The 18,674-nt window shown below is 36.2% G+C and overlaps 3 protein-coding genes across 3 annotated transcripts; all 3 read left to right on the plus strand.

The window, feature by feature from the left end:
* The first annotated feature begins 298 nt into the window (after window positions 1–298).
* Window positions 299–5,865, plus strand: LOC125215899. Its single transcript, XM_048117482.1, has 9 exons — window positions 299–762; window positions 2,116–2,210; window positions 2,459–2,538; window positions 3,001–3,042; window positions 3,159–3,286; window positions 3,706–3,886; window positions 4,200–4,378; window positions 5,074–5,295; window positions 5,397–5,865. The coding sequence occupies exons 1-9, from the start codon at window positions 347–349 to the stop codon at window positions 5,692–5,694; spliced, it is 1,641 nt and encodes a 546-aa protein (XP_047973439.1). The 5' UTR covers window positions 299–346; the 3' UTR covers window positions 5,695–5,865.
* A 4,044-nt stretch (window positions 5,866–9,909) lies between these two features.
* LOC125212933 (probable WRKY transcription factor 27) lies at window positions 9,910–11,353 on the plus strand. The gene is made up of 3 exons (XM_048113242.1): window positions 9,910–10,351; window positions 10,420–10,533; window positions 10,625–11,353. The coding sequence occupies exons 1-3, from the start codon at window positions 9,951–9,953 to the stop codon at window positions 11,181–11,183; spliced, it is 1,074 nt and encodes a 357-aa protein (XP_047969199.1). The 5' UTR covers window positions 9,910–9,950; the 3' UTR covers window positions 11,184–11,353.
* A 2,236-nt stretch (window positions 11,354–13,589) lies between these two features.
* LOC125213246 (protein SGT1 homolog) lies at window positions 13,590–18,543 on the plus strand. The gene is made up of 10 exons (XM_048113679.1): window positions 13,590–13,821; window positions 14,476–14,545; window positions 15,820–15,944; window positions 16,826–16,958; window positions 17,169–17,265; window positions 17,370–17,435; window positions 17,623–17,761; window positions 17,847–17,923; window positions 18,045–18,149; window positions 18,263–18,543. Exons 1-10 carry the CDS (start codon window positions 13,659–13,661, stop codon window positions 18,368–18,370), a joined length of 1,083 nt encoding a protein of 360 aa, XP_047969636.1. The 5' UTR covers window positions 13,590–13,658; the 3' UTR covers window positions 18,371–18,543.
* Window positions 18,544–18,674: the final 131 nt, after the last annotated feature.

The following is an 18,674-nucleotide window of genomic DNA, read 5'->3' on the forward strand; positions in this document are numbered from 1 at the left end:
ATATATTATTATACTATTTGATTCACGTTGACTAACTTAACACTAGATTAGTAACAAGTAGTACATGATAATTAGTCATAGTCATCCTTCTTTAATAAAAAGAAAAATATGAGTCAATTTAATTGTAATGGAGAATGTAATTCTAATCTTAAATAAATTTTCAGATAATAAATAATTATATAATAATTAATATTAATTAATTATAGATATCTTCGTCCAATTAAAATAATTTTATAATTTAATTAGTTCTGAATCAATTATACTTTAATACACAAAATAATGAAATAAGTATTCTCGACTAAGTTTGTGTGGATTTCAACTCTCAACGATCGAACCTTCCCATCCCATGGCTTCGGCCGACGACAATCGCAACCGCCGGCGCCACCCCGCCGCTCACTTCACCGGATTCCTCCACACCGCCGCCGCCAACCTATCCTCTTTCCTCCCTCCCAAGGGGCAATATTCTGCGCCGCCCTCTTCCAAAATCCACCTCCCTCTTCTCTTCCCCAACTCGCCCCTCTCACTCACTTCACCCTCCGATTCAGCCTCGCCTTCGACAAATCCGCCGTCTCCGCCTTCCTCATCCGCCAAGACCTCGCCGTCTTACGAGACGGGCGCGGGATTCCCCTCCACAGTTCGGATTTCGACCGGGAAAGTCGGCGGCCCGGCGTTTGTGGGCCAGGTTTTCAGCATGTGCGACCTTTCCGGCACCGGCTTGATGGCTGTTTCGACTCATTTTGATATTCCTTTCATATCTAAAAGGTATTGGTCTCAGTCTCAGTTCGTTGACATTCAGTAATCTTCCGTTGAATGATTTGTTAGTATATTTTTAGGTTTTCTTGATAGACAGAGTTGTGGTTTTACTAGTGCATGGTAAAGATATCCTGGAGTTGTTGCTGGAATGTTTTCGAATAAATTTAGTTACTATTTCTACACTGGGATAAGGATAACTGCGGAACTGATGATATAGAAATTACCAGGGCTAGGTCACCGTTGGTAATTTTGGATTTAATTGAAGAAGCTGGTATTGAAATTCTAATGTGATATGATTGAATCCTGATGTGGGATAGTGGGAGTGACTTGAGCAATGAGAATCTGACTGGTTTCCTGTTTTTTTTGGAACCAAAGTTGGAATCCTTGTTGGTAACTAGAGTAAATGGTTCCATTTGAACTGCTGCTTGGTTTGCCCTGTAATTTTTCCTTCATATATGAAAGCTATGGAACTGAAAGTGTAAGCAATCATATTTTACTATACTGTTGCCTTTCGGTTGTGGACAAAATAAGTATAAACTAGTTAGAATGATGCAACAATGTTAATTTATGTGGGATTAGAGTTTAAAAAGGGTTTCTCTTAATTAAGAATTGAAAAAAGAAAACAAATGTCGGTATGGTTATTTTTCAATTGGTTTTTGAACAAAGAAGAGGAAGCAAAGCCACAAAGGTTAGGAATGACTTCTTTTGGTCCCTGAGAGAATGCAAGTGTTCCCAATCATGCACAATCAGTTGCAGGAAAATTACTGGCCTCATCACTAATTGTCTAGCACTAGCACTGCTATTGTTAATGGCACTAGAATTGCTTCTTTTTGAAGTCTTCATGTACTTTCCACTTTACAAGTAACTAAGGTGTTGTGATTTTCAAACGCTTCATAAACAACTGAAAAAGTGAAAATGTTTCCTGTTTGTCAAAGTAATTTTGAACTTGGTTTGATTGGCGTCAGTGCCTTCTTTTCCTGGTGCTTTCCTGCTAGAGCATTTGGAATTGGAACTGGGAGTGGAGTGGCTTTAGTTACTACGCAGTGTTTCATCTATTCTATACAGCTGCATGCATATTTCCACTTGCAGCTTCAATTTCAAGCACTTCCACGGGAGTAACTATGCCTTACCTCTTTCCTTGCGTTTGAACACAAAAACATACACAATTCTTCTCCAGAATATTTTCCGTGGTGATTCCTGAGATTATGCTGACTTGCTGTTGCTGAGAAAATTAAAGTTTTAGTCAACCTGCTTGAGTCTCTGAACCCCCATTATCACATTATTATTGTGAGACACGGCTTTTTTTCCTTTCACAAATTCATTTGCAGATATGCATCTTATCCTTATCATCTTTTATGGCAGAACACCAGAGTGGCTAAAGAAGATGTTTGCAGCAGTGACTAAAAGCGAAAGGAATGGTCCTGTATTCCGTTTCTTCATGGATCTCGGAGATGCGGGTATGAAAACTGCTCTCTCTTTACCTCGTTCTATTGTCCCAGGAAACATTTGCTCCTATCCACCCATTAGCTCTATGGAAAGGTTTCTAGTGAAACAACACTAGCTGTTCCAAGTTTTTTTCATGTTTAGTAATTTGGTTCTTATAGCATGGTGCTCAAATTATTTAATTATCATTGTTTTCGCTCTTGGTGATTTCCACCTTAGATGTAGCTTGAGTTGATGAAATCTCTATTTCACTGTGGTCCAGTTTCTTATGTAAAAAAGCTCAATATACCCAGCGGGGTGGTTGGTGCATGCCGTCTTGATATTGCATATGAGCATTTTAAGGTACTAGCTTGATCAGTTTATGGATCTAGTCTTAATTAAATGATTCATCTAATTGCAGAACTCACCCAGCCTTCTTTTTTGTTGGTTAAGACCAAACTTTAGTTTCTTTAATGGTATAAAACTCCAGTAACCAGTTGATGCTTTACGTTCTTAGGTTCTGTTACAAATTCCTACAAACGTATTATATCACTACCAATGGTGATTTTTATACAAAATCAAAGAGAACAAAGCTATTAAAACTATTCCAATTTCTTAGTTTTAAATGCTTCTGATGTTTTCCTGCAAGGTGTAATTTGGAACTCCTTCAACTTAAACTTATAAATAAGGACTCATTCATGCGTTATCATGACCTTTCCATTTTTCTTCTTCGTACATGATGTTTTTTTTTGGGGGAGAGGGAGACAATAATTATATGGAGCTTTCTAAACTGATATATTTGTGAACTTTTCATCTGCAATGCAGGAGAAACCTGATATGTTTCAATTTATTCCAAATGAAAGACAGGTTAGACCCACCTACAAGCTCTTGTTTAAAACTTGTTTGATATTGAAGTGGCACAAACATTCAGTTATGATGTTCTAAAAATGCAGTTACTAATGACTCCAATATGCTGCTTTCAGGTTAAGGAAGCTAACAAACTTCTGAAAGTATTTCCCCAAATCAATGGTAAAAAGAAAGTGGAGGGTGTTCCTGTCTTTAGTGCTCAGAACATGGATATTGCTATTGCAACAATGGATGGCATCAAGTGGTGAGTAATGTTTTCTATGTATGTTTGAATGAGAATAATCTGCAAGGAGTTCTTTGTTAGTATGCGCACTAATAAATCTTTTGTGCATTGGTGAAGCTATCACAATATAATTTGTCTTTGATGCCTCAGTAATCTCTCTTTCGTCCATATTCCGAAAAATTCCTAATATCTTCCATGATTACATCATTAGGTTTCATTTTGTTACTGCATTTCAAAATTGAGATATCCCTCAATAATTAATACGTTATGATCAGCTAAAAGGATTCAATGTATCACTAAGTTTTGTTGACTCGCTGTAAGTACGACTTTTGGGAAATTCAGGTTTTGTTTTGCATGTTTTAACTTTTAACCCATTCGTGTAATTTGTTTTTTGTTTGGAGTTCATTCTGACACCCATTGGCATTATCACCCTATGCCAGGTATACTCCTTACTTTTTTGATAAAAAGATGCTAGATAACATTCTTCAAGAGTCAGTAGATCAACATTTCCATGCATTGATTGAAACAAGAAATTCGCAACGGCGACGAGATGTTATTGATGATAGCCTGTCAGCAGAAGCTGTTGAAGAGATGAATGAAAGCATGTGGGATCCCCCAGAGGTACAGATCTATTTGTCTAGTGCTGACCATTTTCTAGTTGGCTACAAAATTTTAAGAAGCCACTATATAATAAAGATTATATTGAAATAGGAATTAGACAAGATACACCAGTTCTGTAAAATCATAACTTGTGCTGCGCAATTGGCCAAACCTGAGAAAACTATACCACTAAGACAACCTTCTGCTGTTAATTTTGGTCAGATTGCACTCCCAGTATATATTAAATCAATTACCCAAGTCAAATATTATCATGCATATGTTATTGAGTACCTGTGAATAAATGGATCTTCTGTCTGTTGCTGCTGCTTGAAAGGTTCAGGAAGTCCTAGACGAAATGGGTCATCCTGGTATACCCTTAAGTGTCATCTCAAAGGCTGCTGAGATTCAGCTTCTATATGCTGTTGACAAGGTTATTCTCGGTAACAGATGGTTGCGTAAGGCAACTGGAATTCAGCCCAAATTTCCCTATGTGATCGACTCCTTTCAGAGAAAGTACGTCCGAAGCTCTATATTCTTCTGTCCTGATTCAATGTTTTTTCTGGAAATATTTAAACAGCTAATTTACACATTTTATTTATTCACCTAGTTCCTTCCATATATCTTTTATTAATAGAGATGCCAAAAGCAATGGAGCATATATGCCCTTTTTAATGAATGTGTGTTCATTACTAGTCCCCTTAACAGTTTTTCATATTTTTTTTGGTTGTCGGTTTGTGTGTGTGTCTGTTCTCTTTCTTTCCTCTCTTCTCATTTTGTTACTTCCCACACAAAAACTTCCAACCCAAGTGCAACTTTCACTATGCTTAAAGAGGGGCTTTATGAAAATGAGAAATTGTCTTTTACTCACATGAATATAATGCACTATCTTCTTTTATATGAAAGTAGTAAGATTATGAGATGTGTGGATTTTGTCAACTGTATTATGGAGTGCAAATATTTAATATACTGTTGATTTAGGTGTAAAGTCCTCGCTCTATTAGGAATCCTCGTTTGACATTTATTTGATGGTACGATTGCATGATGGAAGTCGTCACATTTTGACACTCTACAAGCAAATAACATTATACTTTCTTCTTGTTGAGGAGGGTGTTTCTCTCGATCCATTACATAATTATGTCAAGTATATTATGCTCATGCTCTCTCTCTTTATATTCATATTACATACTCCATCATGTATCCTGCTGCAGGAGTGCTGCTGCTTTTCAGAGAGCTAGAAATCCATCCCACTTAGTCTCTAACTCTGAGTCTGAGGAAGATGCTCAACTTACAAAACCCAACTCTCTAGTGGAAACAAAAGACAGTACTCGCCATAAGCAACAGAGGCTGAGTTTCCAGTTCCCTTTCGGAGATTGGTCTAGTAATCCTTGGTCAAAGCAACAGCAAGATCAGCAGAATCCGTTAGGCGCAAGGTTTTCACCATCAGCCTCCATGTCAAGAGGATCTATCTTAATTATTTTCTTGTGATTTCGAGCATTCCCTTTGTAATAAACTTTATCTAATTTCCGTGCAGAGATCCTAAGAGCACCAGGCAACACAGAGATCAAGAGTTGCAGTTATCTCCATTCCTCCCCAAGATTACAATGGTTGGAGTCTCAACGGGAGAGTCGGGCAAGATACAGAAGGCCAACTTAAAGAAGATGATGGATGATCTGACGAAAGAACTGGAAAAGGCGGAACAGGTAAATCAAGGTGGCAACGAGGCAACAGCTGATGAGAGGGATCCTCTATTTGTGGCGAACGTCGGGGACTACTACTCTGGTGTATCAAAAACTAGGTCAGCCAGGTGGGTTCGAGGGGGATCTTTCTAGAACCTGATTCCTTTTCCTGTTTTTTTTTCTTCAGTTGTGTAGGATTAAATGATTTTATATGTAGAGTAGTATGGAAATACTTGTGATTTGATGAACACGGTCCAAAAGTTGGCCGAAATTTTGGTTTCTTTTCAGCTTTAAATCATGTGAAATAAGTTTTTTCCCCCTTTAGTATAAGTTGTTTCTTAAATTTGCCATTTCTTGATCTCTTGAGGCTGTATTTTCCCAAAATTATGTTTCGGATCTGGCACCAAAAAGTTAAACCCTTTTTGGGCGCCATATATTTCAACTTTGAGGACAATAGGACATAGTAATATATAATGAAGAAAAAGTTGTGCATGAAACAGGATTTGCCACTGATAGATTCTAGTAATATTTTGACACTTTCCATTGAAATGCATATGTGATGAACATTTTGGCTCTTAAATTGCTACTGATTGGCTACTTTTTCTTGGTTGACTTTTCATATTTTCCACTCACAAAGTACAGCGACTTTGACTCGAGTCTTGATTTTTTTTAATAAAAGGAGATAAATAAATTTTTAATACAAGCATCTCTCTGTAAATGCAACATCCACAGCCACTTCAATAAAGTGATCGCAAAAATCTCAGAAAAGTGCATGCGATCAAGTTGAGCAACAATTTGTTTTATTAGTCCATGAAATTATAGAGAGTGATGAATTATTTTTTATAAACATGGAGTATCTGATCTATACTTTATTGTTAATATAATTAGACTGGATAACATAATTCTTATTATTATAATTAGTACTACCACAATCATTTATTTATTGCCTAATTTATGTTACTACTACAACACTAATATTTTGATATTCTTTTAATTATATCATTACCATAACTGACTTAATTTTAACCTAAATAGCAGGAGGCATACATCAAAATATGATTAAAGCAGTATATACACAATGCATTGGTGCTGATTGAGTTTTTTTATTAATGATCGATTATTTCCTAATTTTAAGTGATTTTATCAATTAATTCTATCTTAATCTTTGAAATTTATCAATTTTATCTCTAATTTTAGTAATTATATCAATTATATCACAATTAATCTTTTCAACTTGCTAGTTCTACATAGGGATGTCAATTCAACCCGAAACCCGTGGGCCGGCCCGAACAACCCGGTAATATGAGCGGGTTAGGGCTATAATTTTATTACCCGAATACAAAACGGGCTAAACGGGTTGGCCCGAACGGGTTGCGGGTCGGCCCGATGGGTTGTGGGATTTAATTATAAAATATTAAGTTTTAGGGTTTTTTTTTTTATATTTTTGAATCCTCAATCTTCATTCTACACGATTATTAGTCTTATTCAATCTTCATTCTACATTTTTCCACTCGATCCCACAATATCAGCTTTCAAGTTCCATCTCAACTCATTATTGCACCGTCCCATCATCTGCCACTAGTGTCTTACCACCACCAAAGCCAATCAAGACAAAAGTAAGAACTAACCCATCAAAATCTTAATATATTTATCATTTTAATAATGATTCATGTAAGATATGATTTTTAATTTTCATAAAGAATTAGTTACGAACAATGCCATAATAATGACACGAACACAAGCTTTAATTTATATTGTAGTTGATCGAGATGAAAAGCTTCTTTTCAAGTATTATTGAAGAAAACTATGAAAATTTGAAGATTTTATATGATTCTAAACTAAAAAGAAAAAAGTATCTAAAATTTAAAATCATTTTATAGAAGAAAATTTTGATACAAGAGATTATTTTCGAAAGCTTTTAGGCCCGAATAGCCCGATGGGTTAGCCCAAAACCCGACGGGTTAGGGTTAGGGTTGAAAATTTATGACCCGAAAAATCCATAACCCGAATGGCCCGCACCCAAATAGCCCGGCGATCCAAGTGGGCTGACCCGAACCCGAATGGGTTAGCCCAATTGACATCCCTAGTTCTACATGTCTAATCTTTTAAAATCAGTCACCATACAACACCAACTTACAATATAATTCTATTAAATCTTTTTAACTTGTCCCATTTAAATAACTTTTTTATGAATGAAATAATAAGTTATATTCATCCGAAACATCATAACATGACTTCTCAACTTAGGCATACAATTTAATACCTGTTTATATGTCCAATTTGAATTTGGTCATAAATTCATAATTTTACTCAATAAGACAAAGATATGATTGATTTGAAAATTTGAATAAAACTAATTATTAATCCAAAAACTTGCAAATGCTTTTAATTTTTCTTTGTAATATATTGGCATTCGTTTAGCGTTGTGGGCAGAGAATGTAGATGAGAATAGGAGCTCCAAACCCAATCTCTGAATTTGGGGGCTATCACTGTCCCTCTAGTTGATATGGGGATGGCAAAGTGAAGAATTAAAGATGATTCATGGATATTATAGTACTGTACTTAATAATTAGTGTATCAGAATATGAAAATGTTGGTGCTATTTTATATTAATTTGTATACATAGAAAAGGAACCTCTCTTTTTAGCCTACAAAAAGTATTGTTGATTTTAGCTGCCTCACTTTTCAGTTGTATTATGCCAAACCCACAATCTATGAATCTACATTCATTCCCATTCCCACCTTTCTATAGTACTTACTACTCATACACATTCGCCATCTCCCGACTTAGACTTAGTTTACTTGATAAATATTTTACATCCAACTATTTAATCAAGTTAAATAACGAAATATTATTGGCAATTAATTAGGACATGACTTGAAATTTAGTTTATAAAACATCATTAATTAATGTTTTTTTATATAACGGTTGTTTGCCAATAAATTACTCTACTATTTACTTTCAATTGGTAAGATCTGGTTTTGATTTGTCTGTATGCTGGCTAAGTAATTGCCATATTTTTTCAAATTCAAGCATAAAAACAACACCATTTCGATGCCTCTCCACGCAAAGTAATTGAACTTTTCCAAAGTTTGAGGTTTTTAAAAGGGAGAAAGGTAGTTACTAGTTATGATCTTTTTATAATTTGTTCAAAGTTGGAGACATAAACCTTAAATAAAATGATACACAAATTGAATAAGCTATCCTATCCCTATCCATATAAAAAGTAGTACTAGTAATTAAAACACTATGATGATTATGAATTAATGATATAATTTGCATGTAATTGGCGCTCTAAGTGCCATTGTCCATAGTATGTTAATGTGATTATTTTCCAAGCATTGTAAAACAACTACATAAGAAAATTCATTAATGACTTTTCACTAAATCTATGTGGCTGCAAATAAATGTACAGATCGAAGAACCTAAAAGAGGAATGAAATCATCAAAATCCCCAATATTATAATGCATGGCAAAGATAGTTGTCTTTATAAATTTATTTATTCTAAAGTTATTTCCAGTCATGCATAGTGGGTACTGTGGATTGTGGAATCATGTATTGATTCCAAACATAAAAGATTATTCTTTAATTTCTATCATATAATATTGTTAATATTACTAGGATCTCCTTCTAATTTTAGGGTAATTATTTGTAATCTTCTACATATCTGGATTACTATACCAGCACTACACACTGTCTATTCACCAATACATCCATTTTAGGGAAAAAAATAAAATACTTTAGTGATATCCCTATAATTAGTTGTGGCATATCAATCTACTCACTGATATAATTGCTATTCTTGATTATAACAAATTTGGATTGGGGGTACTAATTAAACCCAAAACACACATATATACAAAAGATCTTTGTTCCTAAAGATTGAAACCAACCCCATATTCTTATTGCCCATTATGAGTTGTGTTAAGTCAAGTTGTGAAAAGATGGCCACCATTCCATGAAAAAAGGGCAAAAAGAATATGGGATAATTAAATGGCTATGGTGCCACCAATATCACTCCATGATTTAAAATGGCCCCTTTTTGACATTTCCAAAAGTCAATGTTAAAGGCCAGAGATTCCACACCATTAATAAAACCCTAGCAACTATACATGCACATGAGATTCCCTATTTTAAATAATAGACATGTTTTATTTTAAAACAAAATTATGCTTGGGCAAAAAATCTAAGATTTTTCTTGTGCATGAATGATTAACAAATCTTGCTGCAAACTGATAAAAGGCAAAAAGTAGAGAATGCTCATTCTTCTCTCTCTCTAAACACCATTATCATTATATAAGTGCACAGTAAAACTCTCACACTAGTATAGTTTTTATTTACAATTAAAAGTCAGCGCCAAGAAAATAAATCAGACCATTTCTTTCCTCGTACATACGCAGTGATCTGATGGATGATGACTGGGATCTCCACGCCGTGGTGAGAGGCTGCGCCGCCAGCTCAACAACCACTACAGTCTCCACCACCGCCGCCACCGATGCCCCTTTTCCACCTTTCCATGACAACGGCCCAAACCCCTTCGATTTTTCTGTGAATGTCGGAAACGATCCTTTCCAAGGTTTGCGAGAAATCTACCAAGAATTCTGCGGCGAGGATCCACCGCCAACCTCCGCCGTCGCCGCCGCCAGCGTAATGCCCTCTCCGCCGCTGCCGCGTCAAGATTTCATGCAGTTCAAGCCGCCGCCGCTCCGATTGAATATGCCAATTCATGAAAATGTACGGTTTCACATAGGCTCTTCCCATCAAAATTATCCCGCCGCGATTCCGCCGCCAGTTCGGCCACGGAGAAGGTAGCCTTTTCTCTCTCTCTAGAAATCTCAACGAAGTAAAGGATGACTGATTTTATTATTTAAAACAGGAAAAACCAGCAGATGAAAATGGTGCGTCAAATGACACAAGAAGAGCTCTCCGCCGATTCATGGGCGTGGCGAAAATACGGCCAAAAACCCATCAAAGGCTCTCCATATCCGAGGTTCGAGCAGAAAAGATAAATAAACAAAACATGATAAGAACGGACATTTTTTATTATTTATTTTAAATATTTTGAAATGTTGTTATTACAGAAACTACTACCGGTGCAGCACATCGAAAGGCTGCGCCGCAAGAAAGCAGGTGGAGCGGAGCCCGAACGACCCGGAGATCTTCGTGGTCTCGTACTCGGGCGAGCACACGCACCCGCGCCCGACTCACCGGAGCTCGCTCGCCGGAAGCACCCGCGCCAAGCTGGCTTCTCCGCGGCCTAAACCGGGCGGAAATGGCGCGCTTTTGTCTCAAAAGGGCCCGATGTCGGCGGCTGCGGCTTCTTCCTCTTCGTCGCCGGCGGCGGTAGCGAGTTTCTCGCCGGCGACTCCCTCGGTGGAAGGCGAAGGTGCGGCGCAGAGCGAGGACGTGAAGATGGGCGAGGGGGAAGACGGCGGCGGAGACGACGACGAGAATATAATCATGATCCCGAGCGATATGATGAACGATGATGACGACATGTTCACTGGATTTCAGGATTCCGATGGTCACTCCAGCGGCGGAGGGGACTTGTTTTCCCCTGGTTTGATGTCTTCACCGCCGTGGACGCCCACCGGATCCGCCGCCGCCACATTCAACGCCGGTGGCGGAGGAAGTCATTGATCTTTAATTTCTAGATACATTCATAGGAATCAAGGACAAGGAATATCTATCTTCCATAAATATTTCTACTATAATATATTCTAATTTGTATCTTAGCATTAAATATCTGTTTCTAATTTGTATATTAATATTTGCTGAGATTATTTTTGGACTTGTCGACGACATGTACCACCGCCACCTCAAAAAATTATTTATTAGACTACTTTAATTATTCATTGTATAGTTTAAATAAGTGAGCAAAGTCCTCGAAAAGTATTCACATTATAAATGGGTATGATATCAAATATTGTGATTTTTGTTTCTCTTATAGTCCATTTTCAATAACTATATTGATATACTCCGTACATGTGCTATAAATTATGGGGAGATTTACATTAGAATTCCTCCATTCAATTTTATATATTCTTCTTTATTCTTATTGTTTAACTTAATACGGAGCATTCCACTACTTTTTAAAAATAATTCTACTACTATGCATAGCTTTTTCATTTGCTCAAGGCAAAATCATCCGTTGTAGTAAATCTATATGAATACAAATTGAGCATTTAATTAATAATATATGTGGGGTTTAATATGTAGTACTACCTCCGTCCATCAAAATTTGTCTCATTTTTCCATTTCCGTCCGTCCCCCAAAATTTGTTTCATTTCACTTTTACCATTTTTGATAGTGAACCTCATATTCCACTAACTCATTCTTACTCACATTTTATTATAAAACTAATATATAAAAGTAGGACCCACAGTCCACTAACTTTTTCAATCCACTTTCCATTACATGTCTTAAAACTCATGCCGGGTCAAAGTGGGACAAATTTTGATGGACGGAGGTAACATGTGTTATAATCATTATGGACAATGATAAGACAAAGTCAGAAGCTTATCAAACTCATATGGGCAATGTTCATAACTCAGTTTTTTCTACTAACGAGATGATCTCAAAACTAAGTTATTGTCTCTCAAATTACATACACAAGATGATGTCCTCAAACCACTTTTGATGTTTCAAATTTTAGAAGATTTTTTGCTCCACATGCAAGAAGTGGTTTGTCGAATTACAAAAGAGAGGTGCTCATAACTCAATCCAGGCATTTGAAACTAAAAAATTAGACGACTTATAACTTTACATAAACAATACGAAAATAATACTCCATGTAAAATTAACAATTGTTGAATAGAGAAAGTACAATTCATACAAACGAAATTGAATAGATTAATAGAATGTTTTGGGAGCAGGCATCAAATCGAATATATAGAGTGGGGAATCACACGGTTTTCACGAAGGAGACAACACTAATTTACCCACTCAAATCCAAAGATCCCTCTTTTGTCCGTTTATAATATTCTAATCCCCACTAATTTATTTATATTAATGTTAATTTATTCCCAAAGATAGCAGGTGGAAGCCTTTCATTTTGCCCACTTTTTATTACCAAGATATCATACATTATTAACAGATTTTGTCTTGTCCTCATAGCTCCTGTTCTTTGGCATTATTTGCTCCTCCTTTTGTAGATTATTTGTAATACATTAGATTACTATGGAGAACTTTTTTGGTTTTAAATTTATGGACTGATACTACTATAAACTAATTTGGCATTCAACACACTAATCTAATTTGTGGTTTCATTGATAAAAACATAAAAGATACAGAATTAATTTTTGTATATGAATTTAATGTTTTAATTTGTACTAATTAACAATACTTTAATATATCAATTATTTATTGTGAACTGTGAATTATTATCAATATGAATTGTTAAATGAGAAAAAAGAATGTAGGCATCCATCCAGCCTCTTCTCCCCATTGACAATGCCTGTACTGTAGTCTAAAAGGGCCCATTTATTTAGCCCAATGGAAGTGTGATTTGATCAACAACAAAATTGTTACTGTTTCAATGTATGGTAGTATGGTGTATGCATCCAAGAAATTTTCACTAACCAATATAAAGAAAATCCAATTACCGGCGAGTTGTTTAATTTGTTGACAACTCAAAATAGCAAAATGGATCTTAGTTCGTGTACTAAGAGAATTAAAAAAAAAAAAACAAGAAAACGCTACCGTTTTGTTGTAGCATAAACAATAAATAAATAAAGGTATAATTAGACTTAAAGTTAAAAGGGTGAATGTACAAAAATGACAGAATAAGTTAGTTTTATTGCAGCCCATTAGTATACTGTACTATTCTTTAATTTTGCAAGATTTAATTACACTTAAAAGGGTGTACAAAAATGACAAAATAAATTAGTACTACTACGTATTTTTATTGCAGCCCAATTTTGCAAGATCTAACTGTATTTGCACTTTCGGTGTGAAATTACCAATTACACCCCTTTAAATTTGCACTAATTACAAAAAACTGTTAATGAGTGGCTAATAGACATACAGATACCTATATGTAAATGCATATCTCCGCAAGTCGTCGTCTACTCTTCATTCACTAATCAATCCACAGTTTGGAGATAATCCCCATCAATGGCGTCTTCCGATCTGGAGAGGAAGGCGAAAGAGGCTTTCATCGATGACCACTTCGAGCTCGCCGTTGACCTCTACACTGAAGCCATTGCGCTGAGCCCTACCGCCGCCGAGCTCTTCGCAGACCGCGCTCAAGCCAATATCAAACTCCGAAACTTCACTGGTAATCTCAAATACTAGAAGCAATTATCAAATCTTTCGTTTATACTGCTATTTCTGAGAACTCTCCGAGTTTAATGGAGTTGAGTTGTGCTATTGATTGCAACAATTACTGTAGAATTGTCATTTTATATTCGCCCTCTTTTATCGGTAGGGGTTTATGGTTTGGGGCTGCCTGCGGTGGACAGTAAATGTGTATAGAAAAGGGAAGTAGTTCGGCTCTATTGGAGTTTAATTTTATATAAATGTGATTGGGATGTTTTCTGGTTTGTTGACCCGAAACATGATAGAACGAGTTGGGTTGTTGAAGCCTTGGGGATTTTGAGTGCATTGGCAGTTTTGCACTTGAAGATATGTCATTCTCTTGAAAAGATGCAATTCTAGTTCTTAAATTTGCACTTAATTGACTTTGAAATCAGTTAACGATAGCTGTTGATATTTCTAGTTTTTAATCTAAGGCAATGACTTATTGCTTCCAAATGAATTTCTGGTGTTGTCGTGGACGGTTTTAATTCCGCGATAAATTTATTCTCAATGCGTGCGCAAGATTGTGTCTTGTCGTATTCAGAAGTCAAGTTGCTTTTTATATTTATTGCTGATATTCGACAAAGCTTTTTTTGAGGTTATTAGTGATGTTCTTTAATTATTTGGTGAGCAGAGGCTGTTGCTGATGCAAATAAAGCAATTGAGTTGGATCATTCAATGTCTAAAGCTTATCTGCGTAAAGGGTGAGTTCTATAAGAGGACTAGGATTGAAAAAGTTATGAACTTATGATTTTGGAATGCCTATTTAATGGAAGCTAAATTACTCGTCAAGTTATACATCGGGAAGACACTGGATTTGATATATGCATGTTTGATTAGGAATCCATGATTCCAGTTAATTCAGAACAAGGAAGTGCTCCTAAAATATGAAATGAAGTTGAAAGTAAATGTAAAAACTTCGTGTCATTACTATACATGTGCATTGCATGTAAATCAATTTACCAACACTTTGCACATGTGTTTTGTTTTAATTTTATTAGCATTTAACTCTATAGCCCCCTTCCTTCTGCTGGTCCTTTTTCTATGGTATTCTTAGTGCAGATTATGTTTGTTCTGAGTTACTCCTATCCCAAGAGTCCATGACTGGAGTTGCTTTCTTGTTTCTGTCTTTTGAATAAAAATTGGCCTCTAGGAATTTTTCTTTTCCTACTCAATTTATAAATGTTTTCACACGAAACACGTACTGTTTAAGCACGCTACAGATCCTTTCTGAATAGCCTTTTTGATATTTTAGATCATCTGGGAAGGTTTTAATCATTACAATGCCAATAATTATGGACTTCCTTTATCTTCAGCAACATCATAATGGACTCCAGTATGACAATTTTTTCTTTATATTTGCTCAAAATAATTTAATGGAAGTTATTAAAAGGTATCCAACCAGTCTGTTTGCAGCAGAAAATGCTAACCCCTCCATGCATGTATGCACCTTGCCCATTTATTAGATGCCAGCATTGCAGCCTTTATGGCTGCCTGCTTGGTTGGCTCTAGTGTGCTGTTTCTAGTAAAACTGGTTGGAAGTCTACCAATTAGTTTATGTACCACCTTTCTGGAGTAGATGTATTCTGTAGCTATTGTCAAATGGCTGCTTATTCCAGTGAGCATTCTTAATTCCTATGCAGAAAAAGGAAACTGAAATGGCCATAGGCACTATTCATGCAGAAAATTGGGTTCGACTATACTATAATCACCTGACATTTTTTGATCTTTTTTCCCCAAAAAAAAATTTCTTTTAAACTTTTCTTTTGATATATGGCCAGTTTGGTTTGAGTCACTAAAAACAACTGTCTGCACTTTCGTCAGTTTTTGTGCTACATGTTGCTCAATCAATGATTACTACTATTTGATAGTAAATTTGATATAATCATAGATGTGTACATGTAATCATGTAATAGGTATTATTGTTCCTCTCTCCAAAGTTATCTATCTAAGTGCAGATTTTGTGTTCTTTGTATAGTTTGGCATGTATCGAGCTTGAAGAATATCAGACTGCTAAGGCTGCCTTGGAAACTGGTGCTTCCTTGGCGCCTAATGACTCCAGGTTTACTAAGTTTATCAAAGAATGTGACAAGCGCATAGCAGGTATTTTTGCTTCGCAGAACATCAAGCATGTGAACTTTCTCGTTTCTTAATACGTTTCCATGCTGCATTAAACTAGAATTTCTTGAATTAGCTTCTGGAAACAATATCACAGTGCCATCAATCATATATTGAGGTCAACTTGTTCATGAAATATTAAGTGCGTTGGTTCGCTGTCTGGTTATCTTTGTCAATTCGACACACTTGCTATACGCAATACTGAGTTTTCCTAACCTGCTCGAGATCCTCATGAAGTCTACCTTCATGGACCCCTTTTTATGATTTTGTGTTGGTAGTGCATGTGAGTGTATCCACTATTTTCATGATTTGGTTTCTTTTTTTCTTGATTTTCTTATATATAATGCTGAGTGTGGGCTAGTACCTTGGAGGTATGGCTTCCTCTTAGAGGAATTTCTTATTAATAAAAGATGCCACATGCATTAGGTTCTTTACTGTTATTTGTCAGGCATTTCCACTTGTGGGCTTCTGTTTCAAGCCCTTAAATTGTACTCCGTACCTTTTCGTTAACAAATTTTTTGTTGTTGACTTGTTTGCTTGATTATCATTTGCTCATGGCAGTAGTTTGAGTTACCACTCTGCTTTTGGAGCACAGATAGGGGAAATGTTTCTTCTACATGCTTGTAGCTGATTTCGGTGAAATTTTTGCTTTTTTTGCTATAATTAGTTAAGCTTTTTTAATACTATTGTTTATGACACCATTGTTAGACCTATAATTCTTGGGTTCAGTATTCTTGTTATGCTGTTGACGTGAATTTCTTTAGCAGTTTGCTATTTTCCTTTACTGTTGGGCTGTAAATTATTGATTTTTCAGTGCACATTTGTACTCTGTGTGATTTACATGTTAATTGTTTTCTGTTTTTCAGAGGAAGCTGCTGAGTTTTCTACGGGATTAGTTGACAAAGCTCCAATTGTTGCTGCTCCTAATAATTTACCGTCAGTTGGCTTAGCCAATGAAGGAACAGCCATTACAGTGTCAACCTCCAAAACAAAATACAGGTAATTCAGTCATGTGATTGAGCTACTATGTTTTTGGCTCTCGGTTTTTGTTATTTTTTAGGGGAAGTTTGAAACTCATTGTTGTCACTCATTTTCTCAAAATAAAAGTACTCATGAGAGTTGTCAAAAGCTTGTCCTGGCATTGAATAATATTTTACTTAATTATATCCGTTCTTCACAGTTTGGGATTGTTCTTTACATATTCTGCAGGCATGAATTTTATCAGAAACCAGAAGAAGTGGTGGTAACTATATTTGCAAAGGGCATACCAGCTAACAGCATAGTCATTGACTTTGGTGAACAAATAGTACGAGTTGCATGAGCTAGCAGTTTTTGCTGTGTTCTTAATTTCAGTTGTTTATTAACTTTTACTTGCATGACAACTCCTTTTTGTCCTTGATTGATATCCAGCTTAGTGTCACCATCGAGTTGCCTGGTGAAGAAGCATATCGTTTTCAGCCTCGCTTATTTGGAAAGGTAAATCAGCAAATGCTGCTATTCGATTGCTTCGGCAAATATCTTGTGACATGATTGTTAGAGGAACATCTTCCGGAGGCTTGGGGCTGATGATACAAACTTTTCCTATTGGGGCTGTGCAGTCTAGTGTACTGCTTCAAACATTATAAATGCACCCGTCGTCTGATTTAATATACTTGTCGAACAGATATTTCCTGCGAAATGTAGATACAGTGTCATGTCTACAAAAATTGAAATCCGACTTGCCAAAGCTGACTCTACACATTGGACTTCCCTTGAATTTAACAAGGACGTCGCAGTTGTACAAAAAGCTACTGTATTATCAGGTAGATGTCTTTCCCGAAATGTCTTTCCTTTTGTAGTTAGCATGGAACTTAAGTTCGAGCCTTACTTTCCTCTTCTGTTCAACAGTCAGCAAACCCTCTTATCCTTCCTCCAAACCGAAAGGAGTAGATTGGGATAAACTGGAAGCTGAAATGAAAAAAGAGGTTTGCAAGTTGGAAATTAGAAATTAGCTACTTTTGCTGGTCTCTTTTGCTTTGAACTTATATGAATTCACATACATCCCTGTTTCTCGGACACATGATTTATATTCTTGTTATATGTCAGGAAAAGGATGAGAAACTTGATGGTGATGCAGCTCTGAACAAATTTTTCAGAGACATTTACCTTGATGCTGACGAAGACACAAAACGAGCAATGAGCAAATCTTTTGTAAGAACCGCTATCCCTTTACTCATGAGTAGTCACGTTCTTACTGCAAATTCAGCTGTTCATATTGCAGAAACATCGTTAATGCATTTTGTTCTGGTGCCAAATTACCATAGGTTGAGTCAAACGGGACAGTGCTATCGACAAACTGGAAAGAAGTGGGCGGCAAGAAGGTAGAAGGAAGCCCTCCTGACGGTATGGAGTTGAAGAAATGGGAATATTAAAATCTTTGATCATCTTACATGCTTTCACAACATGAATAACTTAGTTACAGATTGTGATTGAACTTGTTTATATATTTTCCCAGATCCAACTTGAGATCGATCTGCCTTCACAAACTTGAGTTGTGTGTGAATTTCTTATAGATATATGTAAGATGCACCGCTCTGTGTTTGCATGTTTTCCTCTTGATTTCTCTTGCTATCTTTGTGTAGTACTCCCTTCGGCTAAGATGACACACTTCTTAGTCGGCACGGAATTTTAGGAGTTGTTGGTTAATGTAGTTAATTAGAGAGAGAAATAGTGGAT

This window comes from Salvia hispanica, chromosome 3, assembly GCF_023119035.1.
Source record: "Salvia hispanica cultivar TCC Black 2014 chromosome 3, UniMelb_Shisp_WGS_1.0, whole genome shotgun sequence".
NCBI lineage: Eukaryota > Viridiplantae > Streptophyta > Magnoliopsida > Lamiales > Lamiaceae > Salvia > Salvia hispanica.